The 16,699-nt window shown below is 37.1% G+C and overlaps 1 protein-coding gene across 10 annotated transcripts in view; it reads left to right on the forward strand.

Moving 5' to 3' along the window:
* NPNT (nephronectin) overlaps positions 1–16,699 on the forward strand; it is an 82,226-nt gene that overhangs the window by 12,258 nt on the left and 53,269 nt on the right. For 4 of the 10 annotated variants that reach the window (XM_049630963.1, XM_049630967.1, XM_049630961.1 and 1 more), the window contains exon 3: positions 5,621–5,671. The exons of 4 other annotated variants lie outside the window; for them this stretch is intronic. In XM_049630963.1, coding sequence (XP_049486920.1) covers positions 5,621–5,671 — 51 coding nt within the window. 2 more of the 10 variants (XM_049630969.1, XM_049630971.1) reach the window with 2 other exon arrangements.

The following is a 16,699-nucleotide window of genomic DNA, read 5'->3' on the forward strand; positions in this document are numbered from 1 at the left end:
CCTTCCTTCCTTCCTTCCTTCCTTCCTTCCTTCCTTCCTTCCTTCCTATTTTAAAGATCAGTCAACAGTTTATAGAGTTGGTATCCAGAGGCTTTGTAAATGGAGTGCAGATAGATGTCTTCTATTAACCAGGATAGAGGGGTTCTGCAAATAAGTCAGTGGGAGAATTTTTTTTTGTCAATTTTGTATGAGTTACTTTTGTATTCATTGGATATCAGCACAAAAGCTCATCAACGTTTTGCTATGGCTTAATTCATTTCTAAGCAATTATGGGTTGGGATAAAAGATGAGGCACAAACATTGCCTCCAGGCATCATTTATCCTACATGAGCTGTTAAATGAAATAGGACCAGTGAACCCAGGAACATCAAACTCCTTGACCAGTGCTCATTTCCCCAAAGCTCTTGATTGTTGCAGATGTTCAAAGGAGCCAAAATAACCCTTAGTTTTTATCCCAGTTTCCCTGGATCTCATGAAGGGCTCTTATAAGTAAGTCACTTAGGCCTGAATAGACTCAAAGCGGAATCTGTGGTAAGTACTTTTCATGTTCCTAACCAGACTCAAACTTGACTCCTTTTCACTGGGGTGTGAGGAAGAACTGGTTCTCCTGCAGTCCTCAAGCCCCAGGGGGCAATGGAGCCTAGAACCCTAGTGCACACAGGTCCTCAGAGAATCTCTCTCTCTCAAAGGAAGATAGCTCAGTGTGTGGCTTAAGAGGGCACCAATCAGTCAGTACCCCATCTCCTCAGGAGAAGCAGAGAAAGGAGCTTTGAATGCCTTTCCTCAGAGGTCAATACCAACCAAGACTCTAACCTGAGAATGGTTACCTATGTCAGTCAACCTAGAAGGGAGCTAAGAAGTTTACATTGCTCGGGCCAAGACCTTCTCTTTTTTCATGGGAACAAGTAAATGATCGGCTCTCAAAAATCATACAATGCAGCCAAAATAATGTGGCTTGAAAACATTTCAAAGTGATATCAGTCACTACAACCATAGAAAAATATCAGTAGCATAGGCCTAATGTGATTGACGGTGCATCCTTGGGGATCTATCAGGGCAAATTAGTTGCAAAATGTATACCTAGTTACTAAAAATTGATTTGTTACTAACTATAGAGTTCAGTTAAATAATACCAAATTAAAGAAATTTTCCATTTTAACACTCCATAGCTTTTAACTTTTCTGATTTCATCACTTAATTAATAGTAGTGCATAATTAGATAATTATGGTCATACTAGAATTTCTAATAAAATTACTAATAAAGCCAGCATAAAGGAATGCATTAACATTGAAGCCCAGATAGGATAAAGTTTTATTATGTGTGGTAAAAGAGTGACAGATATTTATGTGTTCTTTGGATTTTCTTTCATAGATTTCTCAAGAATTTTAGTATAACTTAGTCTGATGAAACAATGTTAAGTGAACTTGTTACTATGGAGGGGAAATTTATCAATAGGCCAGGCAGTTTCTTAGCTTTAGAATATAGTAGTTGACTTTGGGGGAAAATTTTTTTTTTCTAGTTATATTTTATTAGAAACCCTCATTTTCTGCCGTACATTGATTGAAAGCTGGAGAGATCTCCTTGGTAGGTACTAGGTGTCAGGAGAGAGTCAATTTGCCACTAGTTACTTGCATGTGGATAATCTAGATTCAGTTAAATTTTATTTTTTTTTAAAGTTCGTTTGTTTTTAGAGAGAACACATGCTCCTGTGGCGAGTGCATGCAGGAGACAGGCAGAGAGAGAGGGAGAGAGAGAGTCTGAAGGACTCTGCACTGTCAGGGTCAAGCCCAACGAACCCATGAGATCATTACCTGAGCCGAAATCAAGAGTTGGATGCCCAACTGACTGAGCCCCCCAGGTGCACCTAGAGTCAATTAAATTTTCAAACTGAACATTTCATTTGGTCAGTACCTTTTTAACCTTTCTGTAGATTAATGATATAAATTCTCCAGAACCAATGTGTTTTCCTAAAGTAGCATCATCAGATCACAAGATTAGGGTTGCCTTTTGTACATATTATTGATTTCTGGTGAAATTTTAGGAAATATGTCATGGTTTAAATTTGCACTGATGTACACAAAGGAAGAAACAATTGGAAATTTCTGGATTTATGCTTACTTTGCCAAAAACAATGTTTCTTTCCCAAAAATCTTTAGCCTTATTTTCATACTTTAGAGTTCTCAAATTCAGTTTCTAAGAGAGATCCCTAAATGGTCAAAGGTATGTGTTGTGACATTTATGGAAATTACCTCCGTAGACCGACATCCAAATATAAGCTTCCTGCCACCCAAAATATTTTTCTAAAGCCTTTGGTACCTCCTGTTTTATTTCAGTGTTAAAATTTGTAGGTACTTAGTCAAATGTTTGCATGCCCACAAATAGCAAATAGGTAAACACAAATTGTAGCTCTTACCTTATTGTGTTTTTTTTTTTAACATGCATGGGTGCTTAGAGTTGATTTTATATGCACTTACTATGGTAATAGCTTCTAATGGATAAATCGTCCCATGTTCAATACGGTTACATAAAGATTTCATGGTGTTTCACATAGATAATGGCGGTTTAAGGTCCTTTGTCCCTTGGATTGAGTTTTAAAATCATCGATGAATTAAAAGATTCATCGTATCTTAGTGTCTGTGTACAGTCAAGAACTAAGACATTCCCATGTATAGTTTCTTTTCCCAACTAAGGCAGAAAAAAAATTTTTTTGAAACAATTGGGGGAGTTGGGGGGAAACTATAAAGAAATGATTTGTAGCTTTGTTAAATGTTCTGTTCTCTAATCTTCTGTTGGATTCTGATGAATTCTGTAGCTCTAAGACTTACAAAGTAGTGGGCTGAAAGTTGGGATCATCCAAATTACTCAGAATATGCTGTTCATGGGATCTGTTGTCCTGGATATTGATGCTTTAAATGTCCAGTGTTGGATTGTTGTCTATGAATAGAGTTTGCCAGGCTAATATATAATATAAATTTTTTTGACAATGAGAAACGTAGTGTGAAATTTAAGGTTACGTTGTAGAGAAGTTTTTAGATTTACTACTTTTTCTAGCTGCAGATTAGGGTTGAGAGGTAGAAGTGCAGTGTCAGGGAGGACCTTTTCCTTTCATGCATGTACCTGGCATTTGTCACCTGTAAAATGTGCATATGTCATGCTGTGCTCTTTGCTTAAGAGGCTGTGCGACTCCTGTCTGGAGCATGTGGTAATTTTATCAGTCTTAGTCTGGGGCATTGCATCATTTGCTTTTCTAAGGTTATGCTTAACCTAGCATTTGTGCATTTTGTTATTAATTTACAGTGAAGTAAACCATACACTAGAAAATAGGCATACATTTGGATAATAGGTGGGTTCAGTTCTTTAGGGTTTCTCATCCCTCATTTTTTTTTTTAATATTCAAAACCTAGGATTGACTTCATATCTGTAAACCTGCGTTTTGCAGGCCAGAAAAACTAATCTCCAAATAGTTTAGTTTCTCTGGATTATGTTGGCCACAATTTCATAAAATCATCAGTGTGCTTATTATTTTTAACCATGCCTCATATCACCAAGAGCCCTCAACAAAGTTCATCATAGCAACACTCAGGTGAAATGAAGCAATGGTTCTTGGGCAGGTCACAGGAAAGTTCTAGACTTGTAAACTATGAGTGGCTTGGCTTTGCTGTCAGGTTGCATGTATTTGCTACCGTGGCTGTTTTACAATGGCTGTGGAGAAACAGATTAGCAGGAGAAGATGGGGCAGATATTTCCATACTATATGCTGCTAATGAATCCTATTTTAGTGCTTCTCACAGTGGTCTTTATATCACAAAAAATACACGTAGGGCATTTATTTTTGGCGGCTTTCACAAAAATTGTGGCGACAGTTGCTTGTGAAAATTTCCTTATGCATCAGTAGAGGCTAGACCCCAGAAACTTCTTGGAAATAGTCTACTCCGGGTTTAACATTGCTTTGACTTAAAATGCAGTTTTGTATAGTTTTCAAAATGCAAATTTTAAAACATGGGCTAAAATCTCATGCTAGAAGCCTTATTTAATGGATATACATATCGATACCATACATTTTACTAATCTATGTGTGTCAAGGCTGACTTACATAAAGTAGGAGAAATGTGACCCAACTTAAGATATTAGAAGACAAAAGTAAACTATACAGAACTGTTTGGCTGCTTTGTACTAATATAACGAGTTAGAAAGTAATGATGTTTGCTATTCTTTATTGTTTACCTTTATTTAAAATCATTTTATTTTTCTCGATAAATTTGATTATTTACAATTGGCAGTTAAAGAGTATTAAAGAAACGGTATCCTTTTATATTTTTTCCTTATAATACATAACCATAGGCATAAACAATTGTCCTTAATATGTGATCCAGAATGTAATTTGCAATTTATGCTTTGATTTATTTTCAGCCTTTTGCTAAAATTGTACCTGATATATTTCATTATTCTATTTTAAGAAATGTGTCAACATCAAGATATGGTGAGTTCTTTTAAAGTTAACATCAACAACAATAAGATACAAAACACTAATTTATTATGAACCTGACCAATATGAAAAATATCTCTAACAAGCATATATGTATATATAGACACACATATATGTATATGTGTGTGTCTGTATGTGTATATATATGTGTGTGTGTGTGTATATATTGAGATATATATATATATATGAAAAAATATGTGTCTTTAAAAATACAGAACAATCATTCTGGATCAATAGTTAAATTATTGTGTCAAATTGGGCTTAGAATATTTTTCATCTGGTATTACCCTAAAAAAGGCTCCATTCACTGAATTTTAATTTATGAAAATAAGTACATAAATCAAAAGTTGAAGCCAATATTTTACGCCTTAAAGAGGGAAGGTATTAATCCACAAAGAAGTAAAAAATCCTCTCTTCCCTTACCTCTAGGACCTCTAGGCTGGTCAAATCCTAACCATTATTAGTATTATTTCAAGTTTCTTCCGTTTACTTTCATTAAACCGGGTTATTTATGTATCTTCAAGTGAAATGGCTGAGCTTTCACGGTAATTCTTGTTGCTATTGACAACCAAAGCAGCCATGCAAGAAGAAAATGCTGTGGAAGGAAAGAAAAAACAAACCTTAATTCCTCCCCAAAGTTGGAGAGAGAAGGGAACACAAAATATGTAAGAAACAGGTAAGTAAAGATCTATCAATTTAAAAACTACCAGCCTTGGTTACTAATTGATTCACAGTTCTAATTTTTTTCAGATATTTTGTCCAACACTCATTTAAATAAAAGGATACTGTCTCTTGGGACCAAAAATTAATATTCTGAAAATGAAAAATTGGATTGGAAAGGTACAGTGCCGTGAGCAGTCTGAAATCTTCTAATTTAGAATTTGGACTATGAAAGAATAGCACAACTTCACTTGGTTAATATTTTTGTTACAAAATGTTTTTTAATGACAAAATGGTGACTAAAATATTACTATTTTAAACATGTCCTAGATTTTTTTTTTTTGTTTCAGAAAAGCACTGAGAGTTGAATATGTGTAAGTCTCCGGGAATGTAACAAGTTGCTAAATACCCAAGTCCAGCCTCCTTACAGAGAAAAGATCTGGAATTTCTTTTTTTGGACATTTGTTTTGCAGCTTTCTACGTCTTAAGGCAGAGAATAGCCAGGATAAGGTGCCAGCTCAAAGGTTAGATGAACATATTTCTTGAAATAATTTTGGCTAATCTATGTCTTGAAAGGCATAACCTCTAAATAATAACTTTACAAAGCTATCAATAAAACTTAACCTTAGTTGTGTTTTTGAGTTGCCTTTTTTGGGGAAAACTATATTTTTTAGAGATGTACTTACTCTTCATAATTATGTAAGTTAATTTTATTTCAGTTATTACATTAAACTTTTCCCTTTCAGTTTATAATTCCTTTCTCCTGTCTTATGAATCTAATAAATTGACCTCCATTCTAACTTAAAGGACAGTTTATATTTTTAATACTTAAAGAAGCAAATTAAAAAAAAGTCCACCAAATGAAATTACTAACACCAGCCTATCATTAACCTGAGGGAATTGTATCTCATATCATTAATTCTCCGTGGAAGAATTCAGGTAAGAAATATTTTTATTGTGTAAAATATAAAAGATGTTATAATAGGACTTAGCAGTGTTCATGTTGTTTTGGTACAAAAAAGGTTCCTCATTTAAAATATTTTTGGAAGTGAATAGTGTCACTTAACAAATCACCCTTGTGACACTTTAGTGGGAGATTCTGGTGAAATAGGTGAAATTCTCTTTAGTGGAATTGGGGCCAAGAAGGCAATGTACTTTAAACTGATAGATAAAAGACACTAGCACATGTCATAGAAAATGTTTTTAAGAGAGGATTTTAATAAAAACATTTTGGGGAAAATTTGATAGTGCTAGAAGTAAAAGTTAAAGGGTTTCTTTGTTCAGGGGGATTTAAAAATAATCATAGTGTATGTATTTTATAGTTAGTAAGAGTTAATAGGTTTAACTAGCAGAACTACGGCTGAAGTTAAGGAAGCAATGCCAGAGAAAGTGCTGTTGAGCCTTGAACAATAGAGGTTTGAATGCACCAGTACACTTATGCATGGATTTGTTAAAAATACAGTACAGTACGATAAATGTATTCTCCTTACTTTCTTAATAACATTTTATTTTCCCTAGCTTGCTTTATTGTAAGAATACAGTATGTAATATATATAGCATAAAATAGGTGTTAATCAACTGTTTATGTTATCGGTAATGCTTCCAGTCAAAAATAGGCTATCAGTTGTTAAGTTCTTGGGGAGTCTAAAGTTATACACAGAATTTTGAGTGCAAGGCGGTTGGCACCCCTAACCCCTGTGTTGTTTAAGAGTGAACTGTAGAATGTGTCACCAACAGACCTAGGTTCAGGACCTATTCCTGTGACTTACCAATTATAAGATAATAGACATTTTATTTAACTTTTCTGAGCCACAATTTCCTAATCACTAGATCTACTTTGCAAATTGTCACTGGCTGTGGGTGCCTCATGCAGAACAATTCTTGATAAATGTTTGCTGTTATTAGTGTGTGGTCAATATGTAGAACATATAGAGTGTAATAATATATAACTATATATGGAATACTTTGAACACCTCAGTGTTTGACTAGGGTCCTTCCTAATATCCACAGATTAGCATGTTTTTAAATACATTTGTTTTTATGCCCATTTTTTTGAAAGCAATCAACTGGAAGTGGATTTCTCATATTATTCATTTCTAAAAATAAAATTTTCATCGAATAGCTGTCTGTGTTTCTGAACCATTCCTTTTCCACATCTCTAATAATATCCATTTGCAAACCTCAGAGGGGAGTATGGATTTGGTTAGCTAACCAAAGGAAAAGGAACCGGAAGAAACTAGAATTCAATTGTAGAATTACATTTAGAGTTGCTATGACTTATTTGACAAACATTTGAGAACTTAGTGGAAGCAAGGACCTAAGTTAGGTGCTGGGAGAGATTGAAGGATTAGTAAAACATAGACTCTCTTTTGTGAGGAGCTAATTTGGTAAGATGATTGTCTCTTATTCCTGCTAGGATTCTAAAGTAGGAAAGAGTTTGGAACAAAGAGTTGAGACTGTTCAGAGGAAGAGACACTTCTTGCTGGAGAGGATCCAGGAAGATTTTATGGACTGGGTGGTGTTTAGTTGATTTATTCATTGTACAGAAATATACTGAGTGCTATTACCTGCTTGATATCTCTGCACTGCAGATATCATTGCAATGGGATGAAGCTCTAGGCATCCATGTTGGTCATTGTCAATGTTGAAGGTGCACATATTAGGACAATACTGGGTGAGAGGTGTGTTTTGCTATAGGGTACAGCAAAAGCTGTATTAGCTGTGCTAATAGGTCAGATTTTGCATACAGGTGAACTTGGTTTCCCTTTCAGAGTATTTTAACATTTCTTGAAATAGTTGCCAGTGTTTCACAGGAAAAATGGTTGTCAGCATCAGATTTTGTTGCAAAATCGGGAGTCCTGTATTGCTGCAGGGAATCGGTGGGCTGGGGTTGGTTGCTCAGTGGCTGTCCTGTTTGGCAAAAGCATGTACTCCATTTTGCCACGTGGCTTACTCCTTCAGGGCAAATGCCTGGGACCTATAGGCATTTGAGGTTCTGGGGCTAATTTCTGAATGTTTTCCTGATTGGTAGTTTAGAGAACAGCCATTTGAGGCTCAGGATTAGAGGCAATTACAGTAAACCTGGTGAGCAGTTAGGTTTTATCTTAAGTAGTGGTAGTGAGAACACAGAGAAGGATAGGGATTGAAAGATACTTTTACAAAAGGAGGGAGAGGCATGTAGCATTAGGACAGTGGTGGGGAGCTCGGGCTTTGCAGACACCCACTGCTGGTGTGGCAGCTACCGCCACTGTGAACTGTGTTTTTGAGAAACGTACTTCACCTTTCTTAACAACAGCTTCTTTTTTGGTAAAGTGTAGGTGAGAGCCCTACCTCATAGGTTTTTATGAGGATCAAATGAAAAAATGCTTACAAAGCACTTGGCTCAGTAACTGCAGCATATGTTAATTCGCATTCAGTAAAATGGTGGCTGATGATGATGGTTGTGAGGAATGTAGAAGATGGAATCAAGGATGATGCCCGTTTCTGGTGTGTTAGTCCGTGACCTAGAGAACATTGAAGAAAGTGCAGGTGATGACTTCCATGTTCAATGTGCTATGTTCGGAGGGCTTGGTGAGACTTTGCAGTGGAGGGTGTGGTATGTGATTGGTCTAGAGCTCAGGGGCGAGATCTGAGAGGGACCCAAGCTGTGATCTGGTGATCTCTTCACCAGAGTCCTACACAAAGCTTCCCTCCCCTCCTTCAGCTTCTTCAGTCAGCAATGATATTCATCGCTACTGTGTCCATAGAGGATCAACTTAAATGGTGTATGAAGAATGTGGGAGAGGGAAAATAGTACATTGCATGTTGGTTGAAATGTTATCTACTAGTTTTAAGTTTTTGAAAACCATTTTGACCAGGGAAAAAAATCACCCTGTACAAACGTTACATCCTTTTTCCCCCTTGCGGTTGGCTTTTTCTCTTTTACATCACAGTGACTCCTAATTCTAGGCAAACATTCAACTCAAAGTGAATCATTGTTAGGAATAAATGGCCACGCTTATTTTGGAAGTTTGTATTCTTTCTTAATTCTTGTCTTCTTTGCAAATGTTCTGAAAATCAGCCCTGCCTCAAGTTCTAGCTTAGATGCTACCTTCTCTTCTCTGCCTTCCTTACCTTAGCAGTGGGAATTCTCCTGTCCTTTCTGTGCATTTAGCTGTAACATATTCCTGGAGCTTGTCTCACACTGCCCTGCCCAGTGGTTATTTGTAGATCTGTGTCATTCGTTCTGCTAGACCGTTAGTTCCATGAAGCTACTGTCAGTGTCTCACGTATTTTTATATCCAGTGCGGTAACTTCCACTGTGTCTTGTCCAGTTCAGCTCAGCTTGGCACACTTGTGAAGGTGTAAGGACCAGGACCTCTGTGAACAAGGGACGGAAAAGATACACAAGACATAATCTCAAGAACTAGATTGTGGTTTTCAGGAAGGACAATTTACTGGAAAAAATGAATATATTGAATTTGCCTGTCTTGTGACCTTGTTACATATCATAGATCTTAACTCTTTATGAAGGTTCCAAAAAGAAATTGAAAACACATAAAATATAGTCTGATTGTGGCATCTGCTGTTTACAATCCATTGATGGTTTGCAATTATGGATGGACTCCTGATTCTTTGAGTGTAAGGCCCTCCAGGCTGACAACTGCCTTAATTTTAAAGGATTATTTTCTGCTGTATAGGCACTGTGAGAGTGGACTGCTATTGTATTTCCAGACTGTCTGCTGCTTCTTGTATCTCTGGATTCTCTTACGCTGCTGGCTCTGCATGAAAGGCACTTCACCCATCCATGTGGTGAATTCCTACTCGTCCTTTAAGATTCAGTTCACATTTCCTCTTGTAAGCTTTTCCTGACAGTTTTTGCTACCCCTCCCTCTTTACAGACAAATCTTTTTTTTTTTCTGTATTCTCTTAACACCTTGTACACCTGTCATATCCGTCTTGGTTGGGAGACCGTGTGCTGTTTCAGAGAAGGTACTGTGTATTTAAAGAGCTCCAAGTCTAATGGAACTAGATAAGGAAAATAGCTAATGATGATACATAAATAACTTATGATAGAGGTATGTGCAGAGGCTTATGAAAGCAAGGGCTCCAAACTCAGAATGAGGGTCTAAAGCAAAGTGGAGATGGTAATGTTTAATCTGAGTAGTAGTGACGCCTGAGTAGATATTAGTCCAGCAGACAATGGAAAGAAGGACATTGCATAGAAAAGAATGGAAGTCTCAGAGTGTGTTGTTTTCTGGGAACTGCAATTAGTTGGTACTTTTGTGGATGTGATTGCAGATGAGGCTAGTGGGGTAGGCGGGGGTGAAATCAGAAATGTGGTGTTGGAGCTTGAACTACTACAATGAGCTGGGTAAACATGACGAGGAGTCGGTGAGTGAGTGAGTGTAAGGGGGAGAATATCATGGTGAAATCATGGGTTAGTGAGGTCCCTCTATTGGTAGACAGGCCTGGATTGAAGTCCATGGTACTGGAGGCAGGAAGGCCACTAGGCCACCACTTATTTACCCAGTCCTTCTCTGATGGTCATTTAGGTTGTTTCTAAATTTCTGTTTAGGATTTTTCATCAGATAAATTTGGAACAGTAAATAAACTAATGTTTTCTTTAAAAACAGCACAAATGCGCCTCCCATCAAGTCTATGCACGGTCACAAAAGTGATTCCATTTTTTAAAAATAGTTCTTTGTACATTTATTCATCTATTTTGAGAGAGCGAGCGCAAGAGAGAGCATGTGAAAGGGAGGGGCAGTGAGGGAGGGAGAGAGAGAGAATTCCAAGCAGCTTCTACACCAGCAGGATGGAGCTTGACATGGGACTCAAACCCACGAACCAAACCGTGAAACCATGACCTGAACTGAAACCTAGAGTTGGATGCTTAACTATGTCCGTAACTCTTTTAAACACAGGAATTCTGATTGCTGAAAGAAGTGATAATGGTTACATTAAAATTTTCTGGCCTTTTGCAGTGATCGCTCAGTAAACCTCAAAATTACAGCATCATCTCCTCAGCTAAGACAAATATAAGTATTTTCAATGAAAACAAATACTTTAATGTTTCCTTATATCCTAAAGAATTCTTACGTTATGAAATCCATTCTCTTATAGATTTATTTTACTCCTTCCCAAAACCTTTTCTGACTCTCTTAAATCTGTATAATTGATCGTTTCCTCTTCTGTATCCTTTACAAATGCATCTGTTATTAAGACATCTTTGCTTACTTCTGTCTTTCCTTACTGGACTTAGCCTCCTGAGGATGAACACTTGGCATCTCATTGATCTGTATTCCCTCAGTTCTTAATACAATGTCTCAGACACTGGAGCCTTTCCTCTTTGCCATCCTTAACCTCATTATAGCTACCATTATATTAACCTCTTACTGTGAGATGGGTACTGTCCTAAGCACTTTATTTGGATTTTTCTCAGTTGGCTGTTCCAGCAACTCTATGGATAAGTTCTACATGTACCATGTGGGTTTCCTATTCAATAAAAAATGGGAATTCTGGCAACTTTGTCAGATTCAACCTATGATCTGCATATTATAGCAGAGAGAAGGTGGGTAATCTGCATAGGTCATAGTGATAGAGTTGGGACCCCAGGGGTCTAACTCTAACACCTGTACTCTTAAACCCTCCTCAAGAGTGCACTGATAAGTGAACAGTGGTTCACAAGTGAAGTAATACTATTTGTCAAGGTGTGCATATTATTCTATTGGTGTTTATAAATTTTTCCCATTTTTGTGTTTGAAAATTTTCAACTCCACAGAAGTTTTGACAGTATAGGAACACCCATATATTCTTCTTCTACAATTATTAACATATTGTACATTTTTTTGCTCTCTATTTAAACCATTTGAAAGTACCTTGGAGACATAATGGCACTTCATGCCTAAATATTTCAGCATGCATCTCCTGAAAACAATGACATTTTACCTACAAATCACAGTATCATTATCATATTTAAGAAATTTAACATAGATACAGTACTATCCTGTAATAAGCAGTCTAGATTTCTCCAATTATCTCAAAAATTATTTTTTATGGATTTTTTTTTCTTTTGCATTCAGAGCCAATCAAGGATCACATAGTATATCTAGTGGCATTCCCTTTTGGTCTCCTTTAATTTAGAATAGTTCTGTCACTTTGTCTTTTTTTTTTTTTTTTGCTTTTTGTCAATGACATTTTTTTGAGTGTACACCAACTGATTGGTAGAATGTTCCACAATTGATTTAAACTAAACCTTTTATGCAAGAATATTACATAGGTGGTCATTTATTACGATACTCCCGTTGCATACAATGTAGTTCTATTTTTGGTGATGCTAAGTTTGATCACTTGATTAAGGTTCTCAGATTTGCCACTGAAACATATCTTCTTTTTATAATTAGTAACCTGTTGGATGATACATTGAAACTGTTTTGACTGTTCTGTTTCCTAACAAACTTATAGCCCATGAAAGCTTTAATATCTATGGATAGTTATTTCCAAATTAGTTATTTCAGTGGTTGTTGCAAAATTTTTTGAATTCTGTTATTCCTTCTGCGGGTTAGCTGTCATTCTTCTTTTTTTAATTTTTTTTAATGTTTATTATTTTTGAGAGAGACAGAGAGCAAGCAAGAGAGGGACAGAGGGGACACAGAATCTGAAGCAGGCTCCAGGCTCTGAGCCATCAGCATAGAGCCCAATGCAGGGCTTGAACCCACAAACCGTGAGATCATGACCTGAGCCAAAGTCGGACACTTAACTTACTGAGCCATCCAGGCGCCCCTAGCTGGCATTCTTCTATAAAGAACTCTGTCTTCTTTTTTAGAATCACTTTGGACATATGGGTTCTTTCATTATTTGTTATCAGTTACGATTCCTATTTTTCTTTGTGCTCAAATCATTCCAAATTTGGCCAGTGGGAACACCCCCAAGCGATCTCCTATGTCCTTTTCACTTGTTTCCACCATTCTTTGAATACATCCGTGTTTTTTGTCTCAGCAAAATATTCCAGCTTCCCTGACCCAGCCCTGATTCCTTTATTGTGGAATGGTATTTAGAAACAAAGATCTGGGGGGCTAGGTGTGCTGATTGTTGCTGTTAACCTAAGAAAAGAGAAAAAGTAAAACCTATATCACACTTCCAAATAAGTAGTAACAATTTCTTATGTGTTCGTAAAGTATCATTTGGTATTAATCTAAATTTCACTCTTATATCACATTAGAGAACAGGAAAATTAGAATTCTAAGTAAACTCAAAATGATAGCAACCTTTAGAAGATTTTTTAAGTGGTCAGCAATAGTGCTTAACTATGTTAAATAGAAACTGGTTTGAGATACAAAGGTGCAGATGCAGGCACTTACTTTCTCTGGTCTACTTCAGGAATTAAAAGTTAAATAGAGGAAATAGGTAATGGGTAAATATGTGTGAGTTGGATATTCCCAAAGGCCAAAATAAAATAAGATTGTCAGATAGCTCTTGGAAGATGACATTGCATAGACCAGAAACATTTGTATATTTTAACTTCATGCCCTAAATGATAAATTGATTGGCTGACTTAACGTTTGACTATAGTTCCTGATTAAGTTCTTAGTAAAAATAATGTTAGGTAAAATGCAAGAGCAAAAGAAAATCGTAGATGTAGCACTCCTTCAGAAGAGATAGCAGTTATATACTTCATTAGTGATTCAGAATCTGGGATCTGTTACAGAACAAGCAATGGAGTGGGATTATGGCAAAATATTCTGGTTACTTTAATTTTCTTAAATTATAGAACGCGTTCTTAGCTGTAACTTTTCTTTCCTGAAAATGTAACTAAAATACCTTTACATCTTTAATCACTTTGACACTCTTACCCCTCTCATCCTTTCCTGCGTGGTGTTTTTCCTCTCCTCTTCTAAAGCCCCTCAAAATGTTAGGTTTTCTGGCTTTTTTCTTAATATAAGAACTAGTGGATTGACCATGAAACTGGGGTAAGAGTTCTTTTCTGGTATTGGGCAAGTCATTGAACATTCCAGGCCTCCACTTCTGTGCTGGTAACATGAGGATAAAGTCTGTCTCTTTCCTGCCACATATGGATATTGTGAGGATGAATTTAACCAGTCATATAAAATGAGTTCTGTATTCCTGAGAACATTTAATACGTAGTATTTTATAGTGATAACAATCAGGGACATTTTTATTTCAGTTTTTACTACACCAGGAATTGGGATTTGGAAATTGGATAGTGGACACTAGGATACAGGATATTAGGAAGCCCGCAGAGTTGTTTTTCTCTAGAGATCTTAAAATCTGGAGGATTCTTTCTTCTGGATTGTGTTGTACCTGCCCTAGGGAGTAGCACAAGGTCCTTTCCAGTGGAGTCCTGTAAAATTCTGCCTCCATTTCTTCAGGTCTCATGAAGAGACCTGTTTCCCGCTTCTTTCAGCAATTCTCTCTCTTCCAAGGCCACTTGCTTTTTGTAAAAGATACTCCTCACCATATGTTCCTGTTCTCATCACAATGAGTTTTCCATAGCTGGGTTCTCTGAAGCTTTAGGTGTAATGAGAGCTCTCTGCGATCTCCCTGTTTTGTATCCAGTCATTCTCTTGCCTACCCTTGCATACTTCTGTGTCACCTTTGTTTCTAAATTATATATCTTGGAGGACAAGGTTCTTTGTTCTGCTTTGAATAGTGCTGTATCTGACCAGCAACACGATGTAGATGGCAAAAATTACAAATGATTCTTAGGACCCTAAAGACAATCTTACTTACATTAGAAAATCCTTCTCAAGTTACCAACAACACCTGAGGTTGAGTTGGTTGTTCCCCTTGTCTCTCCATCCCCACCGCTTGCTTGGGCATCTCAACAGGTCCTCCGTTTTTCACATGTTGATACTTGACTCCCTGCGTGATTAGTTTACATAAGAAATATTATATAGAACTGATGTGGGAGTTTAATTGTCCCCTGACTTATTTGAAAACTCATTACATAGCAGTGTCAGAAAACTGTTCAATTCTCAGAAGCCCAGCTATATCAGTTAGGATGAATTTCTTAAGAGTAAAATTGTAGATTGCAGTCACACAGAAGGCATGGGGGCTTGTGACATGAAAGACCTATGTCTGCTTTGCCAGTTGAGTCGTGCTTCTTTTTCTAGTTAAAACAATGACAGAGAGGTTATTTTAAGGGCACTTTGGAGATTATGCTGCAAGAATGCTAGTAAATTTTGAGAGTGATTGCCCATTTGGGCTTCATTCTGCCATCCAGTTTTGGGGGGAAAAATCTGTCATTCATTGATTGTCTGATCCTCACCTGACTTTCATTTACTGAGCTGCTATACCATATGTGATACCAGAGGAGAGTAGACCTCCAAATATGGCCCAAAGTTCTTGTCTCTGACTCACACGAAGGCCAGAAAAGCAATGCTGCTTTTTCTGCTTAACCTTTAGCGCCAACAGGCACAAATTGCAAATTTCCAAATTCTAGCTTCCTCCAAATCAAGTGTATCATCTATTTTTGATGTGTTTAGAAGATCACTCTAAAGTGGACCACTTTTTTGACTTTTTTTTTAACCCCTGACCTGCTGTCCACAGCAGATTTTAAGGGTTGTTGTCTGCTGGCTCCTGAAAGCTCACATTCCAGTGGAGAGGGTTACCAAAAGGGGGACCAGTTTAGCAGAAGTTGGAATAGTGTTTCTCTAGCCTCAAGATGAATACATATTTTTTATCTAATTCCTTAGATTTAGGAATGAAGTTCTTTAGCTACTTCTATGATTATTTGGTTAAATTACAGGTATAAAATAAATTTGACAAGTTGTTATTCCTTTATTAGGATCTATTCATAACATTTCTGTCCTAAATGCGTACCAAAGAAAACATTTGCTGGCTTGCTAATAAACACAGATAAAGTCAGATTCCATAACTTTGTGTTCAGGGATAATCAATTAGGAATTGTATTTGGCTGCAAATAACAGGGGCACAAAGAACAGTGCCAGCATGGTTATTCAGGGTTAATATTGTGACTTCTTGCTCTGTACTCTTCTCCCTTCTCAGGATCCCCTCATGGTCATAAAGTGGCCAGTGTAGTTCAGCCATGACTAGTCAGCCCCCTTTTGAAGTAGCATTCCAAAAGCCCTATGCAGTAACTTCTGTTTACCTATAGTTGGCCAGAATTTAGTTACTTGGCTACCCATATCTACTAGGGAAGATAGGGAATGTCGTTTTCCATTGCCAACTCATTCCCCACTCCCCAAATGAGCAAACAGAAATGCCATTCTCCTTTAAAAAAATGCTTATTTATTTATTTTGAGAGAGAGACTGTGAGTAGGGGAGGGGTGGAGAGAGAGAAAGAGAGCGAGAGAGAGAGAGAATCCCAAGCAGGCTCTGCATTGTCAGCATGGAGCCAATGTGGGGGCTCCAATTTATGAAGTGAGATCATGACCTGAGCCTACGCCAAGAGTCAGTTGCTTACCTGACTGAGCCAGCCAGGTGCCCTGCCATTCTCTTTTTAAAAAGAAGGGAAAAATAGATACTGGCAAGGACCCAGCAAGATTTCTGCCGCTGGTGCCTTTTATGATCTGCCCTAACCCTTTGGC

Source organism: Panthera uncia, chromosome B1 (assembly GCF_023721935.1).
Source record: "Panthera uncia isolate 11264 chromosome B1, Puncia_PCG_1.0, whole genome shotgun sequence".
Lineage (NCBI taxonomy): Eukaryota > Metazoa > Chordata > Mammalia > Carnivora > Felidae > Panthera > Panthera uncia.